The sequence below is a fragment of the Sinohyriopsis cumingii genome, chromosome 8, assembly GCF_028554795.1.
Source record: "Sinohyriopsis cumingii isolate HCF-2022 chromosome 8, ASM2855479v2, whole genome shotgun sequence".
Lineage (NCBI taxonomy): Eukaryota > Metazoa > Mollusca > Bivalvia > Unionida > Unionidae > Sinohyriopsis > Sinohyriopsis cumingii.
The window spans coordinates 85835160-85861848 of NC_142968.1; the positions used below are offsets into that span (position 1 = coordinate 85835160).

The window sequence follows — 26689 nt, forward strand, 5'->3', positions numbered from 1 at the left end:
TTAGAATAATTACTTCCAAGCATGATCAGCTACATAAATCACACTTTCACATTAAAAAACATACATTATCCGAAGAATCAATAAATATATGATTCTCACTATTGACACTGATGATATACTGTCATTTGGCTGGAAAATGCTAAGAATTGTTGAGTTTTTCAGTAGACTTTCAGGCTTTGCTGAATTTTTTTTTCCCATTGTTTTCCCAACACTTTTAGCATCTAATACTATCTGAATGTTTGATTTTATACAGGAAATGAGCAAGTAAGCACCATCAAGTTTGACAATAAAAAGTTAGAATAGTCATGGTTCCCATGCTTTTCTAAAGATAAATTTCCAGGATGATGTTGTTGTTGTAGGGTTTAACGCCATTTTTCAGCACATGATAGGTTATACATGGTGGCTAGTATTAATGGTGGAGGAAGAACCCGGGAAATCCCTGGAAAGAACCACTGACCCTCGAGAAGCTACTGGCAAGCTTTCTCACATACCCACATTGGCCGAATCCGAGACTCGAACCGACGCAGACAGAGGTGAGATGGCACTCAGGGCTCCCTTTTCCAGGATGAAATTAATTTTTTTTAAGGTTCACATATAACCATTACTGAATGGAATTAAAGAACATCTTAGAATATAAAACATTCATTTTTTAAATCTAAAGACGGTTCTCTTTCAAGACTCTCCAAAACATCAAAAAGCCAGAAAACATGATCATGTACAAAACCACAAAATGTATCACGTGAAACAAGTTTGATTATATTCCTATAAATTGGCAGGTAAAATCATTTCAATGTACAAAATAAAAATTCTAACTTTATTTTGCTGACCTGCTCTATGTTCCTAAGTGGGAACAACATGATGAACATAAATTAGTTTTGTTTCCTTTCAAACCTTTAATTCTAACGAATTCTGTAAAATATATATATATATATATATATATATATATATATATATATATATATATATATATGCATCTTATAGAAAGTAAACATTTCCTATTACAGTATAAAATAAAAAAAAGGCAAATAATTAGAATCTCATCTTGTAATTAAGACAGTTTAACCCTGAATTTATCTGTACCAAAAAAATCCCAAAGATTTTTCAAACAACCTAATCTCCTTATGACAATCCAGTTAATAATCCATCATTTGAAAAACATTTTCAAAAGGGTTGAATTAAATTTTGATTGGGACCTTCAAAATTTTATACTGTTGTATAAACAATAGACTAAATTTTCTGTAAAATCAACTTGTCTTTTTAAAATTCATTAAACCAGTCCCCAAACCCACACATATATATATATATATATATATATATATATATATATATATATATATATATATATGTGAAATTCAACAATTTGGACTACAAATTTGGTTTAAAACGAATAGCAGTCAGTTTTCTAATTCGGGTTTTCTCCGAAAATTTCAACCTCATTGTACATATTTAGACATTTCGGTTTGGGGTGTGGGGTTGTTGCAATGGCATATAGAAAATTTGGAATTTGCCGCCACTGTGCGGAAGCGCCATGTGGTAGTAACTTACTAGCAGGCCTAGAAAATTTAAACTTATGTTATATCAACTTATACCTGCATGAAATCTATAGCAAAATTATTTATTTTCTCAGAAAGGCAAGTATTATAATTGTTATATCTTCAATCCATCAAAAGTCTATTAGTCACATGATATCAACAATGAACTCCATTTTAATCTGTAAAAAGTAGCAATCTGGCCAGTCTGATTTATCAAGCAGAGAGCACATGTCAATGTGGTAGTCATGTGATACAACAAAACTCTAGAAATTGTTCTCGGAATATATAAATATGTTTAATTTTGTGTTCTTTCATTTTTTTTTCTTTTTATTACAACTAACATATGACTTTCATTTAATACTCTTTTTTCCTTTTCTATACAACATTTGAAAATGTTGGTTGTTAGATTTATGTACTCATGCAACTAATGCAAATCTCTAGTACCAGGTCACATTTGATCAATGCTGTAGTTTTATCTTGTCTTTCAGCAAACTAAAGACATATCAACTGAAACAATCACAATTTCTGAGAAAGTAAGTAATTTTCATGTCCATTTCAGGCATGAATAAACTTGATCTAACATTTAAAGTTTGCTAGGGCATCCGGTAAGTGGCTATGCTTTGCCACTATGATGTTTGCCTCTTGTGATGCTAGAGTGGTTTTTATACCTTTCACATTAAGGAAAGATACGGATATTTGAAAATATAAGTCTACTAGTTTGGATTAACTCAGCATTTATGTTTATTGCAAGCACCCAAATGACCCATACTGCACCCTCCGAATATTCTGGTTAGAACTTGATAAATTTAACTCACAATCAGTTTAATTATGACTCAATTACGTGACTGTTTTGGGCATCAAGTGATGGCAGAGAATTCCCATGTTCCCCCCGACTTTCAACAACATTTTCAAAATTCCAAGAATTTTCACAATCTTCTGACCTTTTTCCGATTTCTCAGTAGCATAGTAACCCTGAATAGTTTACTTGTTACATCATAAGCATATATTTTTTTTCAAAGATGATTTTATTGAAAATGTGGCACCAGATAATAATAAGACAGGCCATTCAAATCAGCAGTTTGCACAAATATATGCACAGAAACATCAATCTTTCGAGTGAAAGAAAAATATTTTTGTATGTGGTGCATATATGGGAAGACAAGTTTGGGTATTTACCCATTTTAATGGAGTAAAATAATGTGGATACACTGTTTATCTGGGACACTAGTTTTCTGGACAGTTAGTGACAAGACAGTTTCCATACTTTTGTATATAAGAACCCTAATGTATGAATAGATATAAAAATGGAGCACAAGAAAATATATATATATATATATATATATATATATGTATGTGTGTGTGTGTGTGTGTGTGTGTGTGTCATTTTGGATTTACCCATAGCTATATATAAAAAATTTTTTTCCCAAAACAATCAAATGCTCCATTATTTCATAAGTGATCAACCTCTATCAGCACGAGTGCTTATTTTCCACTGTTTGCACAAGATCAGAATAGCAGATCTTATTTGATGGTGCTGTTCTACATGTGCACTGTATGTTTCATAACCGTTGTACAGAAAATTATCGAATCTAAACTACCTCCACTTTTCCTGCCTGCACCTGTACTAGTTTTCCTGACTGAAGCTTTGGCAGTTCTCTTAGCAGTCTTTTTTGCAGCTTTCCCCTCTTTTGCAATGCCTTCATTTTCCTCATCATCACTTTCTGAGTTATCATCTACAACTTTCTTGTTCTTGCCCTTCCCCTTTGCTGCCTGTTTCTTTTTCTTACTTTTGGAAGAGTCATCTGCTTCAAAGTCCTGTGTTAGACAAATGGTGTAGGAATTAAGTGATTTATGAGTTACAGGAGTTAAAATGTCATCGTGTTATTACCTCTTCAGAAGGACACAATCTATACCTTCCTTCTTTATGTCAGACAACTGGAATAATCTTTCTGACAGTTTGCATTCATCTGACAGCTGCAAATTTTGAACAGTGAATAACACTGAGATAGCTGGAAATGCAACTAACATGTGGCTGTCTGAAAATATCTAGTGCTAAACCTACAATGTAAGAATGTCAAAGACCAAAACTACTGTTCCATTCATGTATCATTTGTAAGAGGTAACTATTGCCAAAACTTTGTATTTAGCTAGTGGCAGGCAAAAGGTCTTTTCTGCAAAATGTGAAGATAGTGGACAAGGTAGATGACATTGACAAATCTATATGTTCCTATGTGAGGTCTTTTAAGCATGCACAAGTTTAAATGGATCACTAAATCACTCACTTTATCTAGCTGCAAAAAAGAAATTATAACCAGTGAATATTTGGTTTATCATGTTAGTTTAGTCATAAAACCCAATATACAAAATTTTAACTCTTTTAGTTCTGAGTAGTTGTTTTTACTGTACAAATATTGTCATATTATTGCTCACTGTTTTGTTCTCTGTGCACAGATTTGCTCTAAATTTGTTAAACAGCACTATTTTAGATGGCTGCAAACAAATTGTGCACCACCAAACTAAATGCCCCACCACAAATATGAACAAAATGTTTTGTTTCCTGGTGAATGTAGTAGTCCATTCAAGCTCCATAAAAACATTTCTAGATGATCTATATTTTTAAGTTCATGCAATGAGAGATATGGAAACAGAATAATTGGTTTGAGGGTTTTGGATTTTAGCACCATACATTTTTTTGAAAAAATGATTGGCCCTACATGGTGGGCAGTATATCTGGTGGAGGAAGAACCTGGTAAAACCCCAGGAAGAATAACCAACCCGCAGGAAGCTACTGGTTTGCTTTATCATATACACATGTTGGTCGAGCTGAGATGTAAACTCACATGGACAGGTGAGATGTGAATGATCTGTAAGAGCAAGAGTCTTAGACCAGAGAGACAGCCAGGGCCAATGTAAGAGCAATAAATTCCTGCCCTTGATGTATCAATGGCATTTTGTTTACCTCATCATTAGAATCATCCGATGGAGAAGAAACTTCCTCCTCCTCCTCCTCCTCATCTTCCTCAGACTCTTGCTCCTTGGCTTTTCCTTTTGAAACCCTCTGTCTCTTTGCTGGAGGTTTCTCCTTAAGACAAAGACAATTTACCCATTTAAATGAAAAGATCACTGTGAAATTCATTATCAACAATCTGTACATCATAGGTTTTGGGGAAAAAAATCAGATATGAAACAAAATACACCGTCTCATCACACCATATCAAATTAAATACAAATAAAATTAACTGTAACACATTACCATAAGAAAATGTATCTAAGGGAGGTAATGCAACAAAGAATAATGTAGAAAATTTCAGGCAATTCAAAAAAAGCAGTGGGAAGAATACGATATGTTCATGTTAATATTGCAATAGAATCTAAGTTTTGACACAGATTTAAAATAATTAAAATCATCAGCAAAACAAAGATATATATTATACTTAGGGTATTAATTTTATGTAGTCTGTTATACTGTTACATAAAGAAAACTGTTTTCTAACAGTTTTGATTGTCAGAAAATACAAAATATATCTGATACCACTAGGTACATTATGTTATGGCAGATCTATGTAGTTTGCAGCTGGACTTAATTTATAAGCAAGTACATTTAATACAGTCCTTGTAAAATTTCCCAAATGCAACAACTGACATATATGATGTTTATTTCACAATGTAAGCCTCTCAAAGAAAGAAATGAAATTCAGATACAAAAATACACTTGGTCTAAATACAGGATAACTTCTGAATCTCAGGAAGCTGCAAGCCTAAAGTTGATGTTAGTTTTGAGATGTTTTGAATATCAAGGTCAGAAATAAAATTTAAAAAACTGAACTAAACAAGTAATCTGAGTAATGCTGATTATTTAAAAGATTGATGTTTAAGTTATCCAAGTTTAAGATACTCAACCTGAAAATGACTCACTTTAACAAATGTGCTAATAAACTTGAAAACGACTCACTTTAACAAATGTGCTAATAAACTTGAAAATGACTCACTTTAACAAATGTGCTAATTTATTGATTACAATTTGTATTTACTCACTGATAAACTTGATTTTCTCTTCCTCTTCTGTGGGGCAGATTTAGTTTTTTGCTGCAATGCACAAATAAAACTCGGAATTATGCCCACTAAAGCCAAATGCCAGTGGTGAAATTTCACTGACTGGTATCAGTAAAGCCGTATGACCGTGAAATTATGCTGTCACACACACACACACACCAGTTGAAATTCTGCTGACACACGCACACACAAACAATCATAAAAGTCGCATGAAATGACCGATCCAAAGTCAGACCAGAATAGCGTGCATGCAGCAAAATTTGGAAAGTATGTGCATAAAGAAAACAATGATCAAAATAATCATTTTAAGTGACTTTTGTTTCTTCACATTTGCACCTGAAACAATTAAGGTACTGATCAAACACTACTGCTTCACCACAGTTGTTGCCTAAGATAACACAGCAACAGTTGGAAAATGGCAAAATAATAGAGGCCTCTTCATAAAGGATAAAATACTGGATACAATTCATTTTATTCATAATGGAACTTGACATGTGCCTGTTGTCTTAATTCACTTCTGATTAGATGTGGGGTCAGCTATTCTGCCCAAATCACCCATTACCACTGATAACACTAATTTACTATGTAATATCCACTTGCAATTGTTAAACAAGAGTTTGAGTTCTTATATCATGATTTGGATAGGAGAGGTTGCCAGTATGGATTCTTACTTGAATATAGTGACAGGACTAAAGTCCAATGTATGTGGTTTTATATCATGAATGTAGGTTGAATGTCACGAGTGTGGGGTTTTCCATCATGATTCCGATAGGAACGACTGACCTGCTGCAAATCTTGTAGTGAAGGCTGTGTTCATTTAAGGACATATTAATGCAACTGTTCTGCAGTAATTCCCTTAGCAATGACCACAATATTTGTTTAGTACACTGTTGTTTTGCATTCCAGTCATTGTTCACATAATCTGATAAACCAGACCCCTAAAGTTTGACCTCACCTAATTGCAACCGTGTAGTAAATGCAGAAAAGATCAGTCTATAATATATCAGTGCACATATTTAAACTGTAGACACCCACTAATATTTCATGCAGCTCTTTACTCGAGGCATGTTGAATGGGGCCTTTAATCGACACGTACAACATATTTCTGAATAAAATCCAATGCCCGACAATGCATAAATCCATGCTGGATAGCACAATCACACCCATTACAATTTCAAATTACCAGGATGCATCAGCATATAACACATTCTTTCATCAATACTGAGGAACCAATTAGAAGTTACTTCACTAAGTCAAAATGGTTATGGTCATGTGATATGAGTGTCTGTGGATTTCTTGACTTGTGATGAATATATGATGCTAATATTATCACAGTTCAGGCAAATGTCAAACTACAAGATGGACACATCAACTGACTGTTCTGAGCATCCTGGGTTACAACATAATGCTAATCCACCCATTCTGTAAACTCATGTGTTGCTAAACAGTGGCAACTTGATAACATGATTAATCCAAAGTCACTTCAATCACTAGGCCCCAAACTGTGAAGTTTATTATCCAAAGGATAACCACTATAGCAGGTCACATGATCAACAACAAAAAAATCAATGTAATGCAAAAATGTTCTGGAGAGCTGCATATGTCTGCTCATTATAGCCATGAAAAGTTCAATTCTTGCAAAAGTACTGTATATAATAACATACAAGTCTGGTCAAACTAAAATCAACATAAACTCCAACCTGCTATCACATTATTTGAAGGTAGATCAGGGTCTGATATTTGTTATGATTACTTCTAATAAACTGCATCAACCCAGGTCTATTGACATCTTACACAATGACAACTTGGGATCTGAACAGTGTAGAGTTGTACTTGACTTCAAGCATGTTTATACATTATCCTTATATCCTAGTTCTGTTCCAAAGGAATGGATCAAAATTCTAACACCAACATGTGTATTTAAAAACATCACACACTATGTATTTATAAACATCACACACTGTGTATTTAAAGACATCAATTGCACATATTTCAAGACACCATCCCCTGTATATATTTAAAAGGAGTACAAAATAACATAAACACACACAGACAGTGCCACATGAACACTGCCTTTATATATCAATTAGTAACACTATACCTGTTGTTTCTTTTTGCCCTTATCTTTCACTATCTCCCCATCCTCCTGCTCTGATGCCTCCTCTTCTTCCCCATCCTCCTCTTCATCTTCTTTATCCTCTTCCTGAAATGTACAGGTATTTATAAAATATATCCAAAACTGGCTATGAAGACAGACAGTAAACAGTCCAAAGATATTTAATCACAGCTTAAACAGTGCCCAATAATGATGCACCAGCTGAAGACCATGGAGTTTTTTTGTAAAAGATTGCTTATATCCTGCACACAGTATCGCTAATTAAAGGGAATTTTAAAAATGTACCTGATGAACAGAAGCACCTAGGTGGTGCAATTGTTGAGATTTGGGTTATACGGGACAAAACAGTGGAGGAAATTTGTGATCCTGCACTCAAGCATAGCTGCCAACCCTCCAGGCTCACAATTAGTGAAAATTGGGATAAAAATTAGTGAAATCTGACATGAATTCGTGAAGTGATCCTCGAGTCCGGGAATATCTGTAGGAACAAATGTTTAGCAGGTCTCCAGCTGATAAAGACAGATTGTGTTCAACAAGGAAACTCGCAAACAATGCTTCAGCGTTGGTAGTTTGTAGGTCTTCCATCGAGAGCTGAAATCTGCTGCAAGTTCTTAATTTTCCCAACCTGTATGTGCTTTTTGCTACCAATGTGCTTCCTCTGCCACCATGCCCACTGCTAAAATTTGTGGTACATTCCAAATTAAATTTCACTTTTTGTGCAATACATTTCTTTTTCCTTGTTGGTAAAGACATTTTCAAGATGCGGTGCCGAGTGGTAATTCAAATAATTGTTTGCAGCGCATGCTAAAATGCTTGCTACTGGGCCAATTGTATCAATCTTCTATAGTTCCACTAATATCACGACCAGCAGTATTGAATTGTTTTGGCAACTGCCGATATTACAACTATTGCTTAACAGGAAATTGGTTATTTTATTAAAAATAATTGAGAATTGGGGAATTGTGATTTTTCAGCATGCTGCATGAATCTGTGAAAAAGTCACGAAATTCACGCCAAAATCTTGAGCTATGCTAAAGGTGCAGCAGTGCATTCCAAGTTTTGAGAATTCATTTATTTCTATGACGATCTATTTTAAAGCTCTGAATATAAAAAAAACCTCAGCTCCTAATTCATGGTTTGCAGCGACTGTGAACACTACAAAAAGCTGCACCCCATGAAAATTGCTGAATTTTCTGTGTTACCAGATTTCTGGGACAGGGATCTGAAGTAATGGGAATTAGCTGAAATTTAAAGTTTGATACTCAGTTCATCCAAACTGAATCAACCATAGATTTTAACTCGCTGGAGATGACTTACATATTTTTTTTGAAACTGTAATTTTTGTTCTTTTCAGAAGTCATGTTTTGTGTAAATCAGTTCTGAGAATTATCCCAGTCACCAGGTTATAAAACTTGCTTGGATGATAATGGTAACTGATGACTAATAAAATACCATCTAACAGTGTCTCTCAGCACTCATCAAATAACAAATAACATGAACTGCAGTGTAACACAGTGAACATGTTGAAATTAAAGGTAAAAATATTAAAAATACCCAAACAAACATTTGGTCATTTGGCTTTTGTAATCAATTTTAAATTATTCTGATAACCATCACATTACCAAATAGCCATAATTAGGGCACTACATATCAGACAAAAACAAAAGGCAATACCTGTCCATGAAACTTGACCTTGGCGTTGTTTTCTATTTCCCACAGACCTTCATTGAAACCTTTTCTCTTTTGAGGTTTTCCAAACTTTTCTTTGTGTTGTTCATATGGAAAAATGTCTTTTGGTCCTAAAAAGTACCTGGAATATATGGCATAGTTGCAAAATGAGGAAAGTTTAATGATCTCATGATTAAACAAGTCAACTTTCTATTCAAAGCTGATGAAGCCTTTTTGCTTAGGCAGGGTTTTCAATAGACGTGTACCTTCGGGTTTTTTACGCATGGAATTTAAAAATTATGCATTTTTGATGAGTGGAAATTTCAACCTGTGCATCTCGTTTTGATGCACATAGATTTAGGTTGAACATCAATCATGATAATCCTTGATTCGCTTACGGCTAAGAGTAAGATATCCATAAATAACTTGTTATTTATAGGAGGCACGGATTGGCATTTGCTTGACAATAAATTAGACCTTGATGGCCAGTAATATCACACCAACGGAAGATATTCATGAACTGGGCAGAGCTAACAGTTCACTTAAGTCAGATTTAGATTCAACTGAATTAGGTTGCATTGTTTTGATATTACATTTGATATTTATTATTGAGGAAGAGAAAACAATTATGACATGAATGGTCTGCCTTTGATCAAATATCAGCACTGCTGTGTTTGGACATCAAATTATAATCAGCTAGTCAGAACTGGAGCATATCATTATGGCACAATGGTGCAAAGAAGTATATTTTTTTTTATCTCTGTCTCAGAAATGACCTAATGGTGATGAATTTTCTGACCCTGAGACTCCAAAGAAACAGAAAGATAATGTCTACTATGTGGAGACAGAAGAGCCATTCTCCAAAATTTGTTAGAAAATTTAAGGACAAGTGGAAAAGTGAACTGGCAATTCTGTAATGTACATCCTTGATATCTGAATAATGTAAAAACTTCATAGTTATACGGGTATATTTTTGCATATAAAATGATCTAAGCAGTTGATAAAAGAATATGTTGAAAAGTTGAAAATATAATAAAGTATAAAATAATCCTCTGTCTGTTTCATATACAAATTATATGCACAGTAACATATAGTTAGAAAGAGAAACGCTTTACAAAAATGAGATTGTATATTTCTTACAAAATAATGAACAGGTATTTCTCATTATTCAACACAAAGACAATAAATCTTAAACATCATTTGTTTCCATCGATAACAAGGAATCACAGCTATGGGCTCATGACTGTCCAAAAATTCTAGTTTTGACTCTGGAGATTTTCATTTTGACTCCTGAGATTTTGGAAATCTACTGAGAACCCTGTTTAAGAGAAATACATGTTATTCCATAATTTTGAAAACATGGCACCTAAGGCAGTAATAATTCCCTGGGTTAGAAGTGGTTTCTTATGTAATCCCCAAGTAATCTGTTCTGTATAATCATGTGCTGTTCTAGAGTAAATATTCACTACATTCCATTTCAGCCGTCCAGTAGACATGTTCATTTTTGTTGGCTTTAATAGCACTTTAACATATTATTGCCAAGGAAACTGGAGTCAAGTCTCTTTCCCAAAGACACAGCAAGGTATCCAACCCAAGCTTACATCAGCAGGTATAGAATCTGCAACCCATATACGGAGTTTGAAACTCAACCAACGTTGCTACAGCAGCTCCAACCTAACTGGCATACCCTTTAAGATTTTTGAAAATATATTTTAAATTAAAACAATGACTAAAAATCACATCAATATGAGTTAGTATTTTAAGCAGGTAAACGAATGTCCAATTTCATTTAAAGTTTTTTTTTTTATTGCAGATGATGGAAGATGCAAAAAGTCCAGTAAGATTTGGCCATTTCTGCAACTGGGTCATTTTCTGAAAGCTACTATGGGTATGACTGATATTAGATTTCTTTGTCCCAGTTTTCATTGCTATAGGGGTGAACATGTAAAACGTATAGCACTATCTGTTGTACCCACAATGCCTTGCAAAAAATAACTCATTGGCTTTGCAAAAATTGTTGATTTGTGCAGAAATTTTTATGTCAGTAGACATCTACTATAAATTATATTTCTAATGGAAACTAACATTTATTTAACTGGAAGAGTATACATTGAACCATACATAAATGGAAATCCTCTTTTTATCCAGATTTTATTTATACAAGAGATTAAAAACTCAAATCTTCAGCATTCTACTTACAGTAACTATAATAGCAATTTTCAGTGACATTTATAAAGGACTGGACTACCAAAAGAAGAGCAAGAGATTGTTCCATTACTTCTTTTCTAAAATATATAAAGCTATTGTAGTTCGGGCAAACATATGTAACTCAATAAAAGTAGAGATTGTTTTCATCACTGATATTACAATATGACAGTTATCACAATAAAGAGATTTTGAAATGCACTTTTTGTAATCCATTTTAATCACAACAAAAGGCGTTGGAAAGTGGGTAAAAATAGAATACAAATATGAGATCTTAACCAGTCTGCAAATCCTACATTTTATCTACTTAGCTAAAGAAAGACATACATCGTAGAAAATACTTAAATACGGAGTTCAATATGGGGTGTCACAAATAAATATAGCAAAATAACATGCATGTGATGTGATTTTTATTTTTAACGTAGCTTTAAAAAAATTTTTGTCATATTGCTATGATGTCTGCAATGTGGCAGTTTATAGTGAGAAATAACATCCATGAATAGTAGACTTTGAAAACTCAACAACTAATCTATGGTGGTAATACAATTATTTGACAAATTTCATAACCAATATTTCATGCATCTATATAGTATACATGTGGCATTCGAAACAAACACATCCCTAACAATAACATTTGTGTGCAAAATTCTTTATGGTACATTTTAAACTAAAGAAGACGGCTGTTTTTAAATGACACTTCAAATGCAATATCTTCATCATGCTGAGGAAATGGGAACAAAGATGCCTTCTCAAGAACAGACGTAGCTGATCTTGGTTGGTATCGAACCTGTGATCCTTGATTTAAAACAGATGGATGGATGTTTTATTTCTGTTCAACGCCACATCACAATTTTCAATCTGTCCAAAAGTATTAACAGTTTCTTAGTTATTAAGTCGATGACAATTTCTGACATCAAACAGACATAAATGACCATTTGATTGTATTTTAAAACACAGACTGTTCCTTTAAAAACATTGCAGGGTCTAAGAAACAGTGCGCAAAACAGACACGGCATTTTATTCCGATTGAAACCAACATGATATGCCATGCCACTTCTACATTTGTGAAGGCATATAACAAAATCAGCTACAAGAGTTGACCTGAACACGGTTCAGGCTGACACCAGGCATGTATCGAGTGCCCTGGGCTAACAGAATGCCAGCTATGGGCAACCATATATTGAACTCAAGTAGCTTACCATCTTATAACAAGAATACCACCACTTCCATCCTATTAACAAGACCAATAACAAGGTTTAGGTCTACCAGTTGAGCCCATCCCTGATGAACTGTTGTAAATCCCAAGGTCAAAAGCATGAATGTGTTGTTAACAAATGAATGAATGCATTCATGAATAAATTTTCTATGCTTAATAATGTGGTATCCTAAGAAATGAAAGAATCGATGAGGGGAGGGTTTAAGAGAACATGTGGAACTGAAAAATTTGAATCAAATTCACATGACTGTAATCTTAATCCCATGGGGCCATAACGGGATAGCAACTATATCATACATTCAATTGATCATCCTAGCTCCAGACTTTGTCAAAGTATGAAAATAAACTATCAAGGGGCTTAGGGAATTTATGTAAAATGAAAACATATTAACAAATCGATTAATGTTGCCATCACCTGTAGAAAAGTGTTATCGTGCTTTCCATGTGGGTTTGAGTATGTGTGTGATTTGGATTTTTAATGTAGCTTTAACAATTTTTCAGTCGTACTGCTAAGATGTCTGCAGTGTGACAGTTTATAGTGATGTCTAGCGCTGGGGCATCATGCCGTAGACATGTAGCATGATGTCCCACCCAGTCACATTATCCTGAAACCAGGCCGACCAGTCCTAACACTAACCTCTTAATGCTGAGCGCCAAGCAAGGCAGCTGCTAGTACCAGTTATGTAAGTCTTTGGTATGACTCAGCCAGGGCTTGAACCCATGATCTTTATGCATCCGAGGCAGATACTCTAACCACTTAGGCCACGAAAGCAGTCACTGGGTTTAAGAAAACATTCCTCATATGAGAATCTTTTACTAAATAATAAAAAATGAAAACAAAGTTCGAAAAAATATAGACTGAAAAGCCTTCTTGGGGCTTCTCAAACAACACTAGTGTTATCAAATTATGGTAGCATACAGGGTACCCATATTAATGGAAAAGTAGTCAAACCTTTGAGTATTACCTGTATTACCTGCAAATTGTGCTATAATACATGTAATATTTCAAACACTTTTAAATTATTGAACATTACTGACAACAATATCATCCCCTCTAGCAGAAAGCTGGAGGAAAATAATACCCATGCCTAGCTATCTCTGCCAACACAATACAATAAAAGAAAATCTTACGTTTCATGGGTTCCATAGAAAAAGATTGGATATTTTCCCTTTGGGGTGGTTGTGCCCTCTCTAGGCTCATCAATCTGCAAAGCAAATAATAAACAAAGACTGAAAAAATTTTGTCATCTAAGTTGTACAACGCTTTGTGGTGTTAGCATAGATACAAAAGAGCAGTTGGAATTGCTAGGATAATGGCAAATAATCTTGAGTGAAAAGTATGCAAATGGAACAAATGATCACAATTTCATGTGCAAGAAACAGTGCATGATAAACTTGCTTTTTTCCCTACAAATGTTCTTTTACTTTGAGCTCAATTAGTTGTTTCTCCCTACTAATGACCATTACCTTACAGCCAGGTTAGTTGGTTTGGAACAGACTTTTAACACATTACTGGCTACATCATGACAAAATGGAAACAATGTGCCGTCCCAACGCAACATCAAGGCAGACAATCCAGACTAAGCATCAGAATATTGCATTATAAAGATAAGACCTGGGTGAAGTGTCACCATATTTGCCCGGATATAAAAAGAAAAATACGCCTGGTTCAGGAAATAGGCACTGAAAAACATTCTCTATTACTGTGATCAGCGGCATGACTGTGGGTCCCATGAATTCAAGACATAATGATTTACTGGTCTGTATTGTAATCACGATTCACTGGGAAATGAAATCCCATGCTTAAATTATACTGATTTACACCCATGTTAGGTATCTTGAAATCTGGGATCTGCTCAAAATGTGTGGAGTAGATCAACATAATATAGGCCAAAAAACAGAAGTTGAACCACAAATCTATTAAACAAGTATCAGAGCCCCTGTTGTAAATATTTTTGAGTTAACTCCTTTTGACGAAATTTGCAGCTACGAGTTTAACTAAGACCCCTATGATTTATTTATCCCTCTGGACTTTTAACATCTGTTACTGCTTCAAGTTTTTGTATATAACACTTTGAGTCAAAAAGCAACAGACTCTCGTACTGCATTTCAAAATACTTTGTACTAGCTGAGACTATGAATGTTTTGCACACTAGTTGAGCACTAAGTGCTGAGTTACTGAGCCTGGATCTGAATTCAGTTTTATTTATGTTAACAATACTGAACAATCTGTTATATTTATTCAAAGCATTATCAAGCAAATAAAAAAATGCTTTCTCCAGTGGAATTATTATTAATTCTGGTAATGAAAGAAGAGCACTCTAACTTTGCCCTTGTCATTGTCAAAGTCTCTTACACAGACTCTAAAAAGAGTGCATGTCTTTTTAGCTCTTTGACACACATGTAGCAAAGTTACCCAGTGCATTCACAGCAATGAATGTAGTATCTAACAGCGGGGTTTCCCTGAAGGTGGCGCTACAAAAACCCGCTCAAAATGGCTGAAAGGCACTTCCATGAGAATGGTGTAGAGGCGTCCAAAGGTGCTTGCATGAGAAAACAAATTATTTTTTTTTGGGAGTGGGATATACCGAAAACGCATAATCTAAATACAGATACACGTAAGGCATAATTTTGTGAAAAAAGCGGAATGATTATGCCAAAAGCATAATGGTTGGCATGTATGCTGTTAGTATGTACCAACATGGAGCATGCACTAAAACATAATTCTCTACATCAATGAAATGTGCATTTCCATATTAAGGGCTTCATTTATTGTGATTTAAATAACATGAATGTAATACCATCGACACTGATAATAACTAGGGTTAGAACTTTTTTCTGGTTTTTAAAAAGATTGACAATCAACAGGCTAAAATATATGCCATGCTAAAGAAATGCTGTCTTGAAACATAAAACCTCACATCATAGGAACATCTTCAGGGCAACAGTAACATGACTTAACTGTCTAGTAATGCACGATACTGTTTAAAATGCACTGCTCTTGCCACAGGGCGATGCTGCTTTCCACACATTCATCAGCAGTTCAAATCTGAGATCAGGAACAACTGAATAAACTGGTGATCTGTTCAGACTGGGAATAATACTAAAGTAGTAAGTGTTCTAAAGGACTGAATGCCACAGATCAGAAGACTACCGCCTGGATGAACAAGTAAAAATAAATTAGTAGTGTGTGATTCCACTTGGCACTTTTCTCATAACTTGACATGAACAAGTTCCTTTACAAATTTTATGCAGTGTTGTGAAGCAAAACCATTCTCGGTAAGAGATTATTGATAGGGCATACATTTTCTGTGAATTGCACCTAATCTAATCTGACTTTGATGGAAGGTATTTTAATGACTATTAAATATGTGTGATTTGAATTTTAATGTAGCTTTAACAATTTTTCAGTCATATCACTACGATCTCTGTATTGTGGCAGTTTATAGTGATGTCTAGCACTGAGGCATCATGCCAGAGACATGTACCACATGTCACACCCTGACACCAGGCTGACCAGTCCTAACAGTTACCCTTAATGCTGAGTGCCTAGCGAGGCAGCTGTTAGTACCATTTTTATAAGTCTTTGGTATGACTTGGTTGGGGTCACCCACGACCTCCCGCACCCAAGGCTACACTAGGCTACCAGAACCGTTTAATTAGTAGTAGGTGACCTGATATGTATGCATAACAAGCAGTTCACAGCTCTTTATCATATGATTGTTTTCTGCCTGCATTCGTGTCAAAAAATGATAAAAAGTGGAAAAGAACTTGCTCTAGGGTTGACATATAAGATTGTAGAACTAGACTGGCCCATAAAGTAAATTTTCTGATCTTCGATTGCAGTGTGGACCTTTTCTGCATATTAATAGGCAACAAGTCAGATCTTAAAGGTCGTGCAGTTACTTTCCACCCACTTGTACATTAACAGCATTCGTCAATGGACACAATATATTACCATCTTAACTTTCATGTTGTCAATACTTACCCTTGCGGGCCATGGTGGATACCCCTTCACTTTGGCGAATATTCTGTCTCCCTGTTTGTAATCGGCCATAGTGAAGATGTGCGACACGAGCCACTCTGTGGTTATATTTAACAATGACGGGGAGACGAAACTTTTGCACCAACAAGATTGTCGTCACGTTGTGAAGAAAGGTTCGTTGTAACAGCCTCAATCTATGCAAATTACAACCTAGAAATTGTTCGGAGTATGTAATTGTAATGTATTAAATCAGCTGTCACAATTATTTAATAAAATATCCAAGTATGCCTAAATTTTTGGACTAACAATTATGTTCTTCATTTTCGCAGTTTCATCCGCCATAGTCTTCTAAGTTCTCGCAAAATCACGCACAACTTCACGATTGGGCGCCAAACGAATTTTACGATATAATGAATTTTCCTTTAAATAAACATTGTAGGCAAACAAAACACCTTATTTTTCTTTACTGTTCGTTTTATGCGATTTTTATGGTTTTAGCAGATTCAAACACTACCACGTGTATCATTTTACGACATCTATTGGGGGTCCTCTTTGATTTTACTACGAACGACTCGGAGGAGAAGCTCTCGTAGTCGTAGAACAATTTTGAAATAAATTTCAATTACATATTCCCAGTTATTCATGCGCTGACTTAAATAATGGATTAAATGTTTATTTATTAAAATTAAAAAGACTCGATAGAGATGATATATAGTACTGGACAGAAAGGAGTGACTTCTAGACTCTTAAACTTTGAGTTTAGCTTTGTCCATGTGTCAGCGGATTACGGCCGCGGACAGGGTAGGACAACTAGGACAAAATTCCGGGCTCACGACAGTCAAGGAGCCCACCGCCAAAGAGGAAATTTTTAAAAATCTTTTTTCTTCGTAATTCATAGGGGTCAGCTGGAGAATTTCTCCTATGTCCCACAAATCCTGTCCGCGATCCTGCATCGGATGACTCGGCCTCATTGTGACTAAAATCTCACCTCTCTTTTCTTAAAAAACAATTAGGTTGTACGTTTCGTACTTTCTGGCAGTAATGCAGCTTTAATTGCAATTCTTTTTTCAGCAGGCATCAAGGATGAAAATTTACTTAAAATAATAAAAAAAATAATACAAAGATTCCCAAGTGTAAATAGTAAAAACTAAATGTTAGTTGTCATACTTTAGCCATAATATTGTCATATATATTATAATTTAAAATCTTAACATTACCACAGGTCTCATACTGTACAATATCAGTATTGTTCCGAGTATTATAATGCACAATCTCAATATTGGTAGTACCGGATCGGGGTTTGGGTTGGGTTTCCAGTGTTCGCCCTTCCCGGCTGAAGAAAAAAAAATATACACACACAAACGTACAGTAACTTGTCACTTGAAATCTGACCATCGTTTTATTTTTGCGCACGCTTTTGGGTGTATTAAATACTAAATAGACACATGGGCTTTTGCTTTGGTGCCCGTTCGAGGAAAGTTAGGGCCCTTTTAAATTTTTAGACCCCCTCCCCCCCAAAAAAAAACACTTGACTCTATCCGGCTCTAATTGTTATAAGTATTATAATGTAATAATATCGATATTGTTACTAGCCTCATACATTATAATCTCAATATTGACATTAACATCATAATGAAATATCTCAATATTGTAAAAAGTCCCTGTAAAATCTCAATATTGTTATAAGCACCATAGTACATAATGTGAGTAATATCATAAGTACATTCATTTCAAATCCCAGTATTGTCATAAGTTTCATAATAAAAATTTCAATAATCTGATAAACATCAACATGTAAAATCTTTATATTATCATACTGCAAGGCCAGTTGACTCCAGAAAGGTTCTAAAATCTCAAGTTGTGTGTATTTCGTTTATAACACAACTCTTATCCTATCTTAACCGATTGGCGACCTGAATAAGCACTGTACGGTTATGACTTCGTGACTGACTGTAGTTAGCGCCTCAGCTTATGGAACAAAATGTGCAAAATAGAATGTTGTGACTTTGATTTTGTTCCAGTGGATACGACAATGTGAAAAGTCGTTGGTCAACGTCCAGCTAAAAAATTTAGCGTAGGGAGTGAAGAAAACTAACTAGGTAGAGAAAAAAAGTTTCTGTGTTCTCAAGCTTACACTGAATCTTAATGGGTATTGAAGCGTTGCCAATCATACTAGGTAAATTTTGATTAGCAGCAGAGAGACTGGGCCCACCAACTTTTTCGTCCAACAGGACCATCTATCAAAAACATTTCTGATAGAAGGTCTTATTTCGCAAAATAAACCCTTCTAGCCAGAAACTATGATGACTAAATCCTCTTTTCTGGCTAACGGGGTTATTTCGACAGCGATAACTCGCTATAAAAAATAGTTTCTTCGCGGGGTGACGTCGACGACGACGTTGGTGGCGTAGTCTCTCTGCTGCTAATCATTTTAGGATTTCTGTTGTGAATTAAAAATTTAAGTAAACAATAATGGCCAACATCGGAGAAGCACATTCCGCTAGACTAGCTCGAGAACGACTTGAAGCAATCAAAAAATTTATTCCTGTCAGAGATTCTGTCAGAGAAAAATTACAGCAACGACAGCAAGTAAAGGAAGGTTTCGCAACGACCACAGGGGAATTATTTAAACCTATCACTGCAGTCACTGGAAAGGTTTTAACTGCTATCAAAGGACGAACTGAAGAAGAGGCTGCAATTGAGGGTGGAAAAGCAGAGCAGGGTTTGCTTCAAGCAATAAAACAACTTAGTGAACAACAAGTAGCAGCCGCAGCTGATCCAGGTGCAGTAGGTCCACTTGCAACTGTCAAGGAAACATTTATTAAAAAATTTACCGAAGATGGTATCGACGAAATAAAAAGTATTCCACTGAGTACCGTAGATGAGCTTAAAGAGTTTTCTGTTTGGATTGTTGATAATTATCGTCGCAGACACCAATTTCTAAAACCAGAAACTGTCAAGGGTATGTCTCAATCCGAGTGGGGTGATTATGTGTATAAAATAAATCGAGATATTCCCCGAATACCTAAAGGTGATAATACCTATAATTATATAAAAACAGGTATAGTTGGGTATAATAAAGGGCTGAAAGATCGAGCAGAAAAAATAAAGGAAGAAAAAAAAATCGCGAAAATGCAAGCGAAGGAAATGCAAAAGAAAGTTACCGCAGAGAGAGATCAATCACCGCCACCTGAACCACCTAAACGAAAACGAAGACCTAAAAAAGAGAAACCAGTGCCGTTTTACTCCGTTCTAGAAGAAGTTCCGGAAGAAAGCAGAGATGTCCTTGAAGATCTAGGGATGATATTTCCTGAAGGACCAAAAAAAAAAAAAAAAACGGAGACGGCCTAAAAACAGGAAGCGGTTTTATTGCTTGTCCTAATAATATCGTCGATGATGTATCACGGCTAGAAGTTCTCATCGGAGGAAAACGTGCCGGAAATAACTCACCAGAAATAATTAATGAAGCGGCTGATATCTGTCAACGACTATTTCAGCGTGGTATCATGGATATCGGCATCTACCGTGAACTTGTTAATGAACTCGCAGATGGTTATTACAGCGACTAATAATTTTAGTTAGAGAAAACAACAATTAAATAAAATGATCATACACGATACTCGACCCAGTCCAGTCAGAGTAGTGAATTCACGATTACCGGTCTACAGAGCAACCTACGGAGATGGTCTCGGTGATGTTGTTACGGGTTTGTTTTCAAGGATAGCCCCTAAGGCGTTACCGATTGCGAAACAACTGTCGATGAAAGCGATTGATGATGTCAAGGATAAAGCCCCTGGAGCAATTGTTAATCTTGCGGGTAAAGCATTCACGTCAATCAAGGACAGACTGTTACGGTTAGCACGTAGACCAAAAGCGGTTAAACCACCGCCAGTAAAATTGCCGAGCACTGAACTTATGCCCGCGGATGTCAGTAAAGTAATAAATCAATCCGCGAATCAAAAACTTGCGGAGCTAGTAAACCAAATACCCGAACAAATAAATACGAGCCTGATAGGAAGTGGTCTTCGTTTTAGACGACAATAATTTTATATAATGTTCAAACGTGTATCTGATCCAGCGTTCGACATGGATGCACCAACGCTTAAAGATGAATCTGTGCGTGATTATCAGTATTATTCTTACGAAGCAATAGCACCCAATCAGCCGAGCCGAATTGAATTACGAGTTCAGGATACAAGCAGATATTTCCTGCCCGCGGAAGCGTTCCTTGAAGTCGAAGGTAGTATTTTAAAAAACGATGACACAGCATACGGAGCAAATGACCAAGTTGGTTTTGTTAACAACGGCATCATGGCGCTGTTCAAAAGTGCTTCATATAGCATTGACGGGAGAGAAATTGAAACAATTCAGGATAACGTCGACGTTGCCACAACAATTATCGGATTGGCAAGATACTCAGATGATTACACCAAATCAGCTGGTCCGACTATGATGTTCGCTAAGGATAATTCTGATTATCCCGATCATAGACCCAGGATTTCAAGACGACCACAAAATAATGCCAGAAACGCTAATGCTGATGTTGAAAATATAGCATTTCCCAACTCTGATTACAATCTGGGATTTGCAGCGCGCAAAGCAATGTTATCAGATGACAGAAGATTTTCGTGTGCTATTCCGCTGTCTCACATCTTTGGATTCTGCAGAGGTGTCCGAAAGGTTATTTTTGGAGCCAATCATACGGTTGTACTTGTCAGAAAAGGTGATAGCAATGATGCTATCTGGCACGGTCCGGGCGCTGATGTTGCCGAAACTAGAGCACTTCATGGTAAAGTAGTATTATCCAAGCTTGCGTTGTGGATGCCAGTGATGTCCCCATCGATCACTGAAGAGCAACGGCTACTCTCTTTCATGGACTCAGGTGGTAAATCATTAATATCATGGTTGACAACAACAACAGATTCCATTGTGGGTTCCGCGGGTAGTGATTTTACGTGGCATATATCATCACAGCAGGGAGTATCAGCGCCACGACATATTTTCATTGCATTACAAGAATATAAGAGATTAAACGATCAAACAAGAAACCCTATGGCATTTGACAAACTTGATGTCAAGGAGGTTTCGCTGCGAATAAACGGACATCAAGAACCGTCCGAAGATATACATATAAATTTTGACGAAAATAAGGTTGCACGTGCGTATCACCGTCTGTTGACATTTATGGGACGTGATCAAAATATTGATACCGGTCTACAGATATCTCAGTTGGATTTCATATCGCGGTATCCGATTTATTACTTTTCTCTGGAACATATGGATTTAACCAAACAATCTGTCGTTGATATACACTTCAAGGCTAAGGTGGGCCATTTCCCACCTGCAGCAGTTGATGCGGCCGGACCTCCAGTCGTACTTGCAGGTCCCGCTGGTTTCAGAGCAATTGCTGTTATACTCTCTGATAAATCAATGTTGCTTGAAGGTGTTGGCGGACGAATGAGAGTCATCGATGCTCCAGTGGAAAATATGTAGACAATTAGACCAATCTCTGAAATATAATGTCATACAGTCACGTTAATGTTACCTTGACCGGAGGTCAGACGAAAAAAATGCAATCAAGGAACGCAAGCACATGCGGAACATCAATAACGTTAAAGCGAGATCAACTTGTTGGTGGTTCAAACAGACTGTCGTTGACTACGACCCAGCTCAAACATTTTAATAAGGCACTGGAAGCAAAAACCGGTGTTTGACTTGATTTTTCTCCAAAAGCTGTCAGCGACATGGTTAAAACCGGTGGAATATTTCCTCTTCTCGCAGCAATCCCGGCGTTGATTGCCGCAGCAGCACCAGCTGTAGCAAAAGCCGCAGCACTCGGTGCAGTTGGAACCGCTGCTGGAATGGCACTAAAGAAAGTAACCGGAAAAGGAATTTTACACAAGGAAAGTCTAAAAAAAAGACAAACAAGAACACAAAAACCAACAAGACGCCCCCGAAAGACAACTATGCCTCAGCCCAATCGTTTAAAACTTCCAGTGGAACAATACGGAGCGGGTCTAAGACTACCTGGAACTCCGGCGTCATGGTACCCAAAAAGATTTTGAAAACACTTCCAGCTTCTAATTTTGATTTACTTAATGCTGCTAAACAATTACGCATAAAATCCTTCAAAGGTGTATTTATGCGAGATGAATTACCAGCACGACCGAATAATCCAGAAACAGGAATTATTAATCTTGACAACAAGGAAGGCCCTGGGACTCATTGGGTTGCTTACGCGATCGATCCGCGTGGAATTATCTATTTCGATTCGTACGGGTTAGCACCGCCAGTTGAATTTCTCAAGTACGTCCAAGGATTTCCAATTCCAGTTTGGCAGTCAACGTTACCAACACAAACACTAACCGATCCTCCGATATGTGGTCAAGAGGTTTTGAATGTTCTTGACGCGATAACAAAACATCCAGCGATTCCTCCTCATAAAGTCGTGCATGAATACACGTTGAAAAATCATCAATGATTTCCAAATTTAAACAACCCCATAACAGATAATGGTTGATATTTACGGAAGATCAAGCAGAACCAAGGAAGAAAAAAAAGATATCGATTTATCGAAGTATGCGACCAAAGATGAAATTGATGATCTTTTAAATCTGACCGGGATAGACCCAGATGAGGTTGTTATTTTTCAGGACAGGCACGGCAAGCTAAGAACCAGTAACATTAAGTGGAATGACATAATTCGCAGGGTTATTGGAGCTGTCACGGACAACATCGTTGTATTCACTGACAGCGGCAGAATCAGAGATTCGTCGATATCAATTGCGATGCTGCGAGATGATGCACGTAAAGTCGCAACGGAGCGTGTAGCGAAGACTGGTGATACAATGACAGGTGAACTCAGCATGAACGGCAACAAAATAACCGTTCTAAAAAATCCGGAAGGTCCCGAAGATGCCGCAAACAAACAATACGTAGACACCACTGATGGTAAACTAGCCACGTTGCGGGTAGAGTATGATGTTCACGTGGGCGCGTTTGCAAGATTTCGAAGAAACTATCAAAAAACTGGTGAGACCGTTGATAAGTTCTTTGGGGTTCCTTCAGTCGTCGACGTAAAACTTTCTGAAATCAAGACCGACATTGACACGATCAAACAAACACAGCAGGATATCGTATCGGGAATTCCTGAGATCGTTAACAAAACCAGTTTGATTAAAGTCCCCGTTACAGTTACTCCCGGGCATATCACCAACATCGTATTCACGGTATCATCGGGATTCGCAACATGGTCCCGACAAAATAATACTATCAAATACACAGCAACGGTCACTGGCGTGTACAGGTTGTCTGTGTTTTCAGCCGCTAAATTTGAAATCTTCACAACATATCCTTGGAGACATTCCACCGATAAGTATTCCGGGGTTGTAACTATAATACTAAACAGCGGAACCGAAGAAATATTTATACTTGAAGCCGCAGACAAGAAATTAACCGCAACATCCTACTGGTGGTGTTTGGAATTCGTCGCAGAAACACCTCAATTGGTTACCGCGTAATTGAATAATGTCAACGACAACGTTGAAATCCGAAGGATTTCCAGATGCTCAACAATACCGGTATGATCAGGTACGCGAATGGCAGTCAACGTTGAAAAACACCATTGACAGATGCGCAACAAAAATAAAAAAATATAAACGCCGTGTGACCGCGCTGAACATAACAGTGTATTCGGTATCCGCGGTAGTTGCATCCACGGGTGTGCTATTGTCTGCGCTGACACCGGTAACTGCTGCAATCGCTATCCCCATCGCGATTTCGGCCTCAACGACAATTGCGGGAGTCGCCAACATCATCGCGAAAAAAATATCTTCGTGCGCGATAACAAAATTACACGAGTATCAGCAACTAGCCAACGCGGCCAACAGCGCCTACTCGAAATTGTCCTCGTTGATATCATCCAGCGTAGACGACAACAACATATCAGATTCTGAATTCACGCTGATGTCCGGTATATATAACGACTATGATCGCGCGGTAAATACTGAAACCGCAAACGGTTTTCATTTGAAAACCAACAATAACAATAACGATGGCAGATAATTCAGCGCCAAGCGTTGCTCGACATAGCCGCGAATACAACTCCGATAAGAACCACAATGATATCAATATCGTCGACGCAACCAGAATTCAGCATTAATTTTCCAACTGCAATTCCAGTTACCGAAATCGCGTTGGCACAATTACGAGTATATCACAGTTGGCCCAATATCAGGTCGACATCATTTCACGGACAATCGCCAAATAACTCATTTGTATTTTCATATCAGAATAACGCTGATGGAACCCCAGATTGGAACGTCATTGCGTTACCCACTGGGAGTTATCAGATAGAGGAAATCAACAAAGAAATACAGCGTCAAATAAAACGTATCACCGGAAAGGAAGCAAAAATATCAATCACTGCACACGAGCCAACGCTGTCCACGATCATCGAAATCTCAACGCCGGGTTACGCCGTGGATATCTATAACAGCTCAATAAGAACAGTGCTAGGGTGACCTCGAAATCCACCACTGACACCACCGATACCACCTGCACCACAAAAGTCTGATTACATGACTGACGCGCAGTCATATCACACAATTACACCGCTACACCGAGAACGTCTTGATGAGATCCGCAAGGATAATTTACAGGATAAGATTTTTCCTGTCGCGCGCGGTGTCGATATTGTGTTTAATTTTACTCCTGAACCCGAAGATGGATGGGTGCGTGTTGGAGTTGTTATGAATCTGAACGACATCGTTGAGCACCTGAAGGGTATCAGTGACGCGCATGGAACGCACCGAGGGTATCTACGGCAACACTTCCAAGAACATATATCCACGGTGAGCACCGCGATGACAAGTTCACGCGAAGAAATTATTAAACAAATTGAGATATTAAATCAACTTGCCGCAGATATGGAGTATATCAACAAGCACGTGGTTCAGGCGGTAATCACCAGCACATCCCCCGATAAACAAAAATTTCTGAGCAAGTACTCGCTGACGGAAGCTGAACTACCGAATTTTAAATTACCAGGATATATTTCCCCGGGCATCCTACGAAAATTCGTCATTGATATCGTCGATGAATACTTCGATGACATACTTGCACAACACAAACGAATACTACCAGAACCCGTTATCTTGGCACATGATAATTCCACAGCGAGCGATGGCCGGCATATTTCTCCGGGCATCGTAGCAATCACTGATGTCGTCGCGGTCAATCTTGTATGTGACGTAATCGATGGCAGCTACAACATAGACACAACAATATCAAATCAAGCCCAGCAAGGGTTTATACTGTATTCGTTTACTCCTACACAACCGCCTGGATTTTTGATTGTGCAAGAGCCAATCAATCCGGTATCGTTGCGGTGTCATAATCCGACGCTGACAAGGATGAATTTTAGAGTCACTGACCAACAACATAGACTGTTGGACCTGCGTGGGGAGACTGTTAGTATTAATCTGCTGGTGAAATCCTAAAGGATTTCCATCTTAAGACTTTCATCGTTAAACGATTTCCATCGTAAAAATACAAAGTATTTTTCAAGGACTTTCAATTAATAATATCATATCATAATAATGTCCAAAAAATCTTCGAATTACCAGAAGTATGATGATGACGAGGATGTCTCTGACAGTGATTTTGTTGTCAGTGATGAAGATGAAGATGTCTCTGACAGTGATTTTATTGACAGTGACAACGATGACGATGATAGCACTGTGGGAAACGCTAGCGTTTCCAACGGCATCATCATCAATGACAGCACTGTCACAATAAATTATATTAAATGAACGCGAATAACATAGCAAATGTATCAACACGTGAAATGTTCCATCGTTGACAAGCGTGCGCTTGAAGAATTCATCCGAAAAATATTTACCGGAAATCATCCC

General features: G+C 37.0%; 1 protein-coding gene across 2 annotated transcripts in view; it reads right to left on the reverse strand.

Annotated features, from left to right (window-relative positions):
- LOC149794057 (uncharacterized) overlaps positions 1-17137 on the reverse strand; it is a 67365-nt gene extending 50228 nt beyond the window's left edge. The window contains exons 1-7 of one of the 2 annotated variants that reach the window (XM_089968004.1): positions 16779-17137; positions 13922-13995; positions 9376-9511; positions 7687-7788; positions 5568-5618; positions 4492-4614; positions 3152-3347 (exon numbers count right to left, since the gene is read on the reverse strand). In XM_089968004.1, coding sequence (XP_089824130.1) covers positions 3152-3347; positions 4492-4614; positions 5568-5618; positions 7687-7788; positions 9376-9511; positions 13922-13995; positions 16779-16847 — 751 coding nt within the window. In that variant the 5' untranslated portion in view covers positions 16848-17137. Of the gene's footprint in view, positions 1-3130; positions 3348-4491; positions 4615-5567; positions 5619-7686; positions 7789-9375; positions 9512-13921; positions 13996-16778 lie in introns of both variants that reach the window. The other variant, XM_089968003.1, reaches the window with a different exon arrangement.
- Between the last annotated feature and the right edge of the window lie 9552 nt (positions 17138-26689).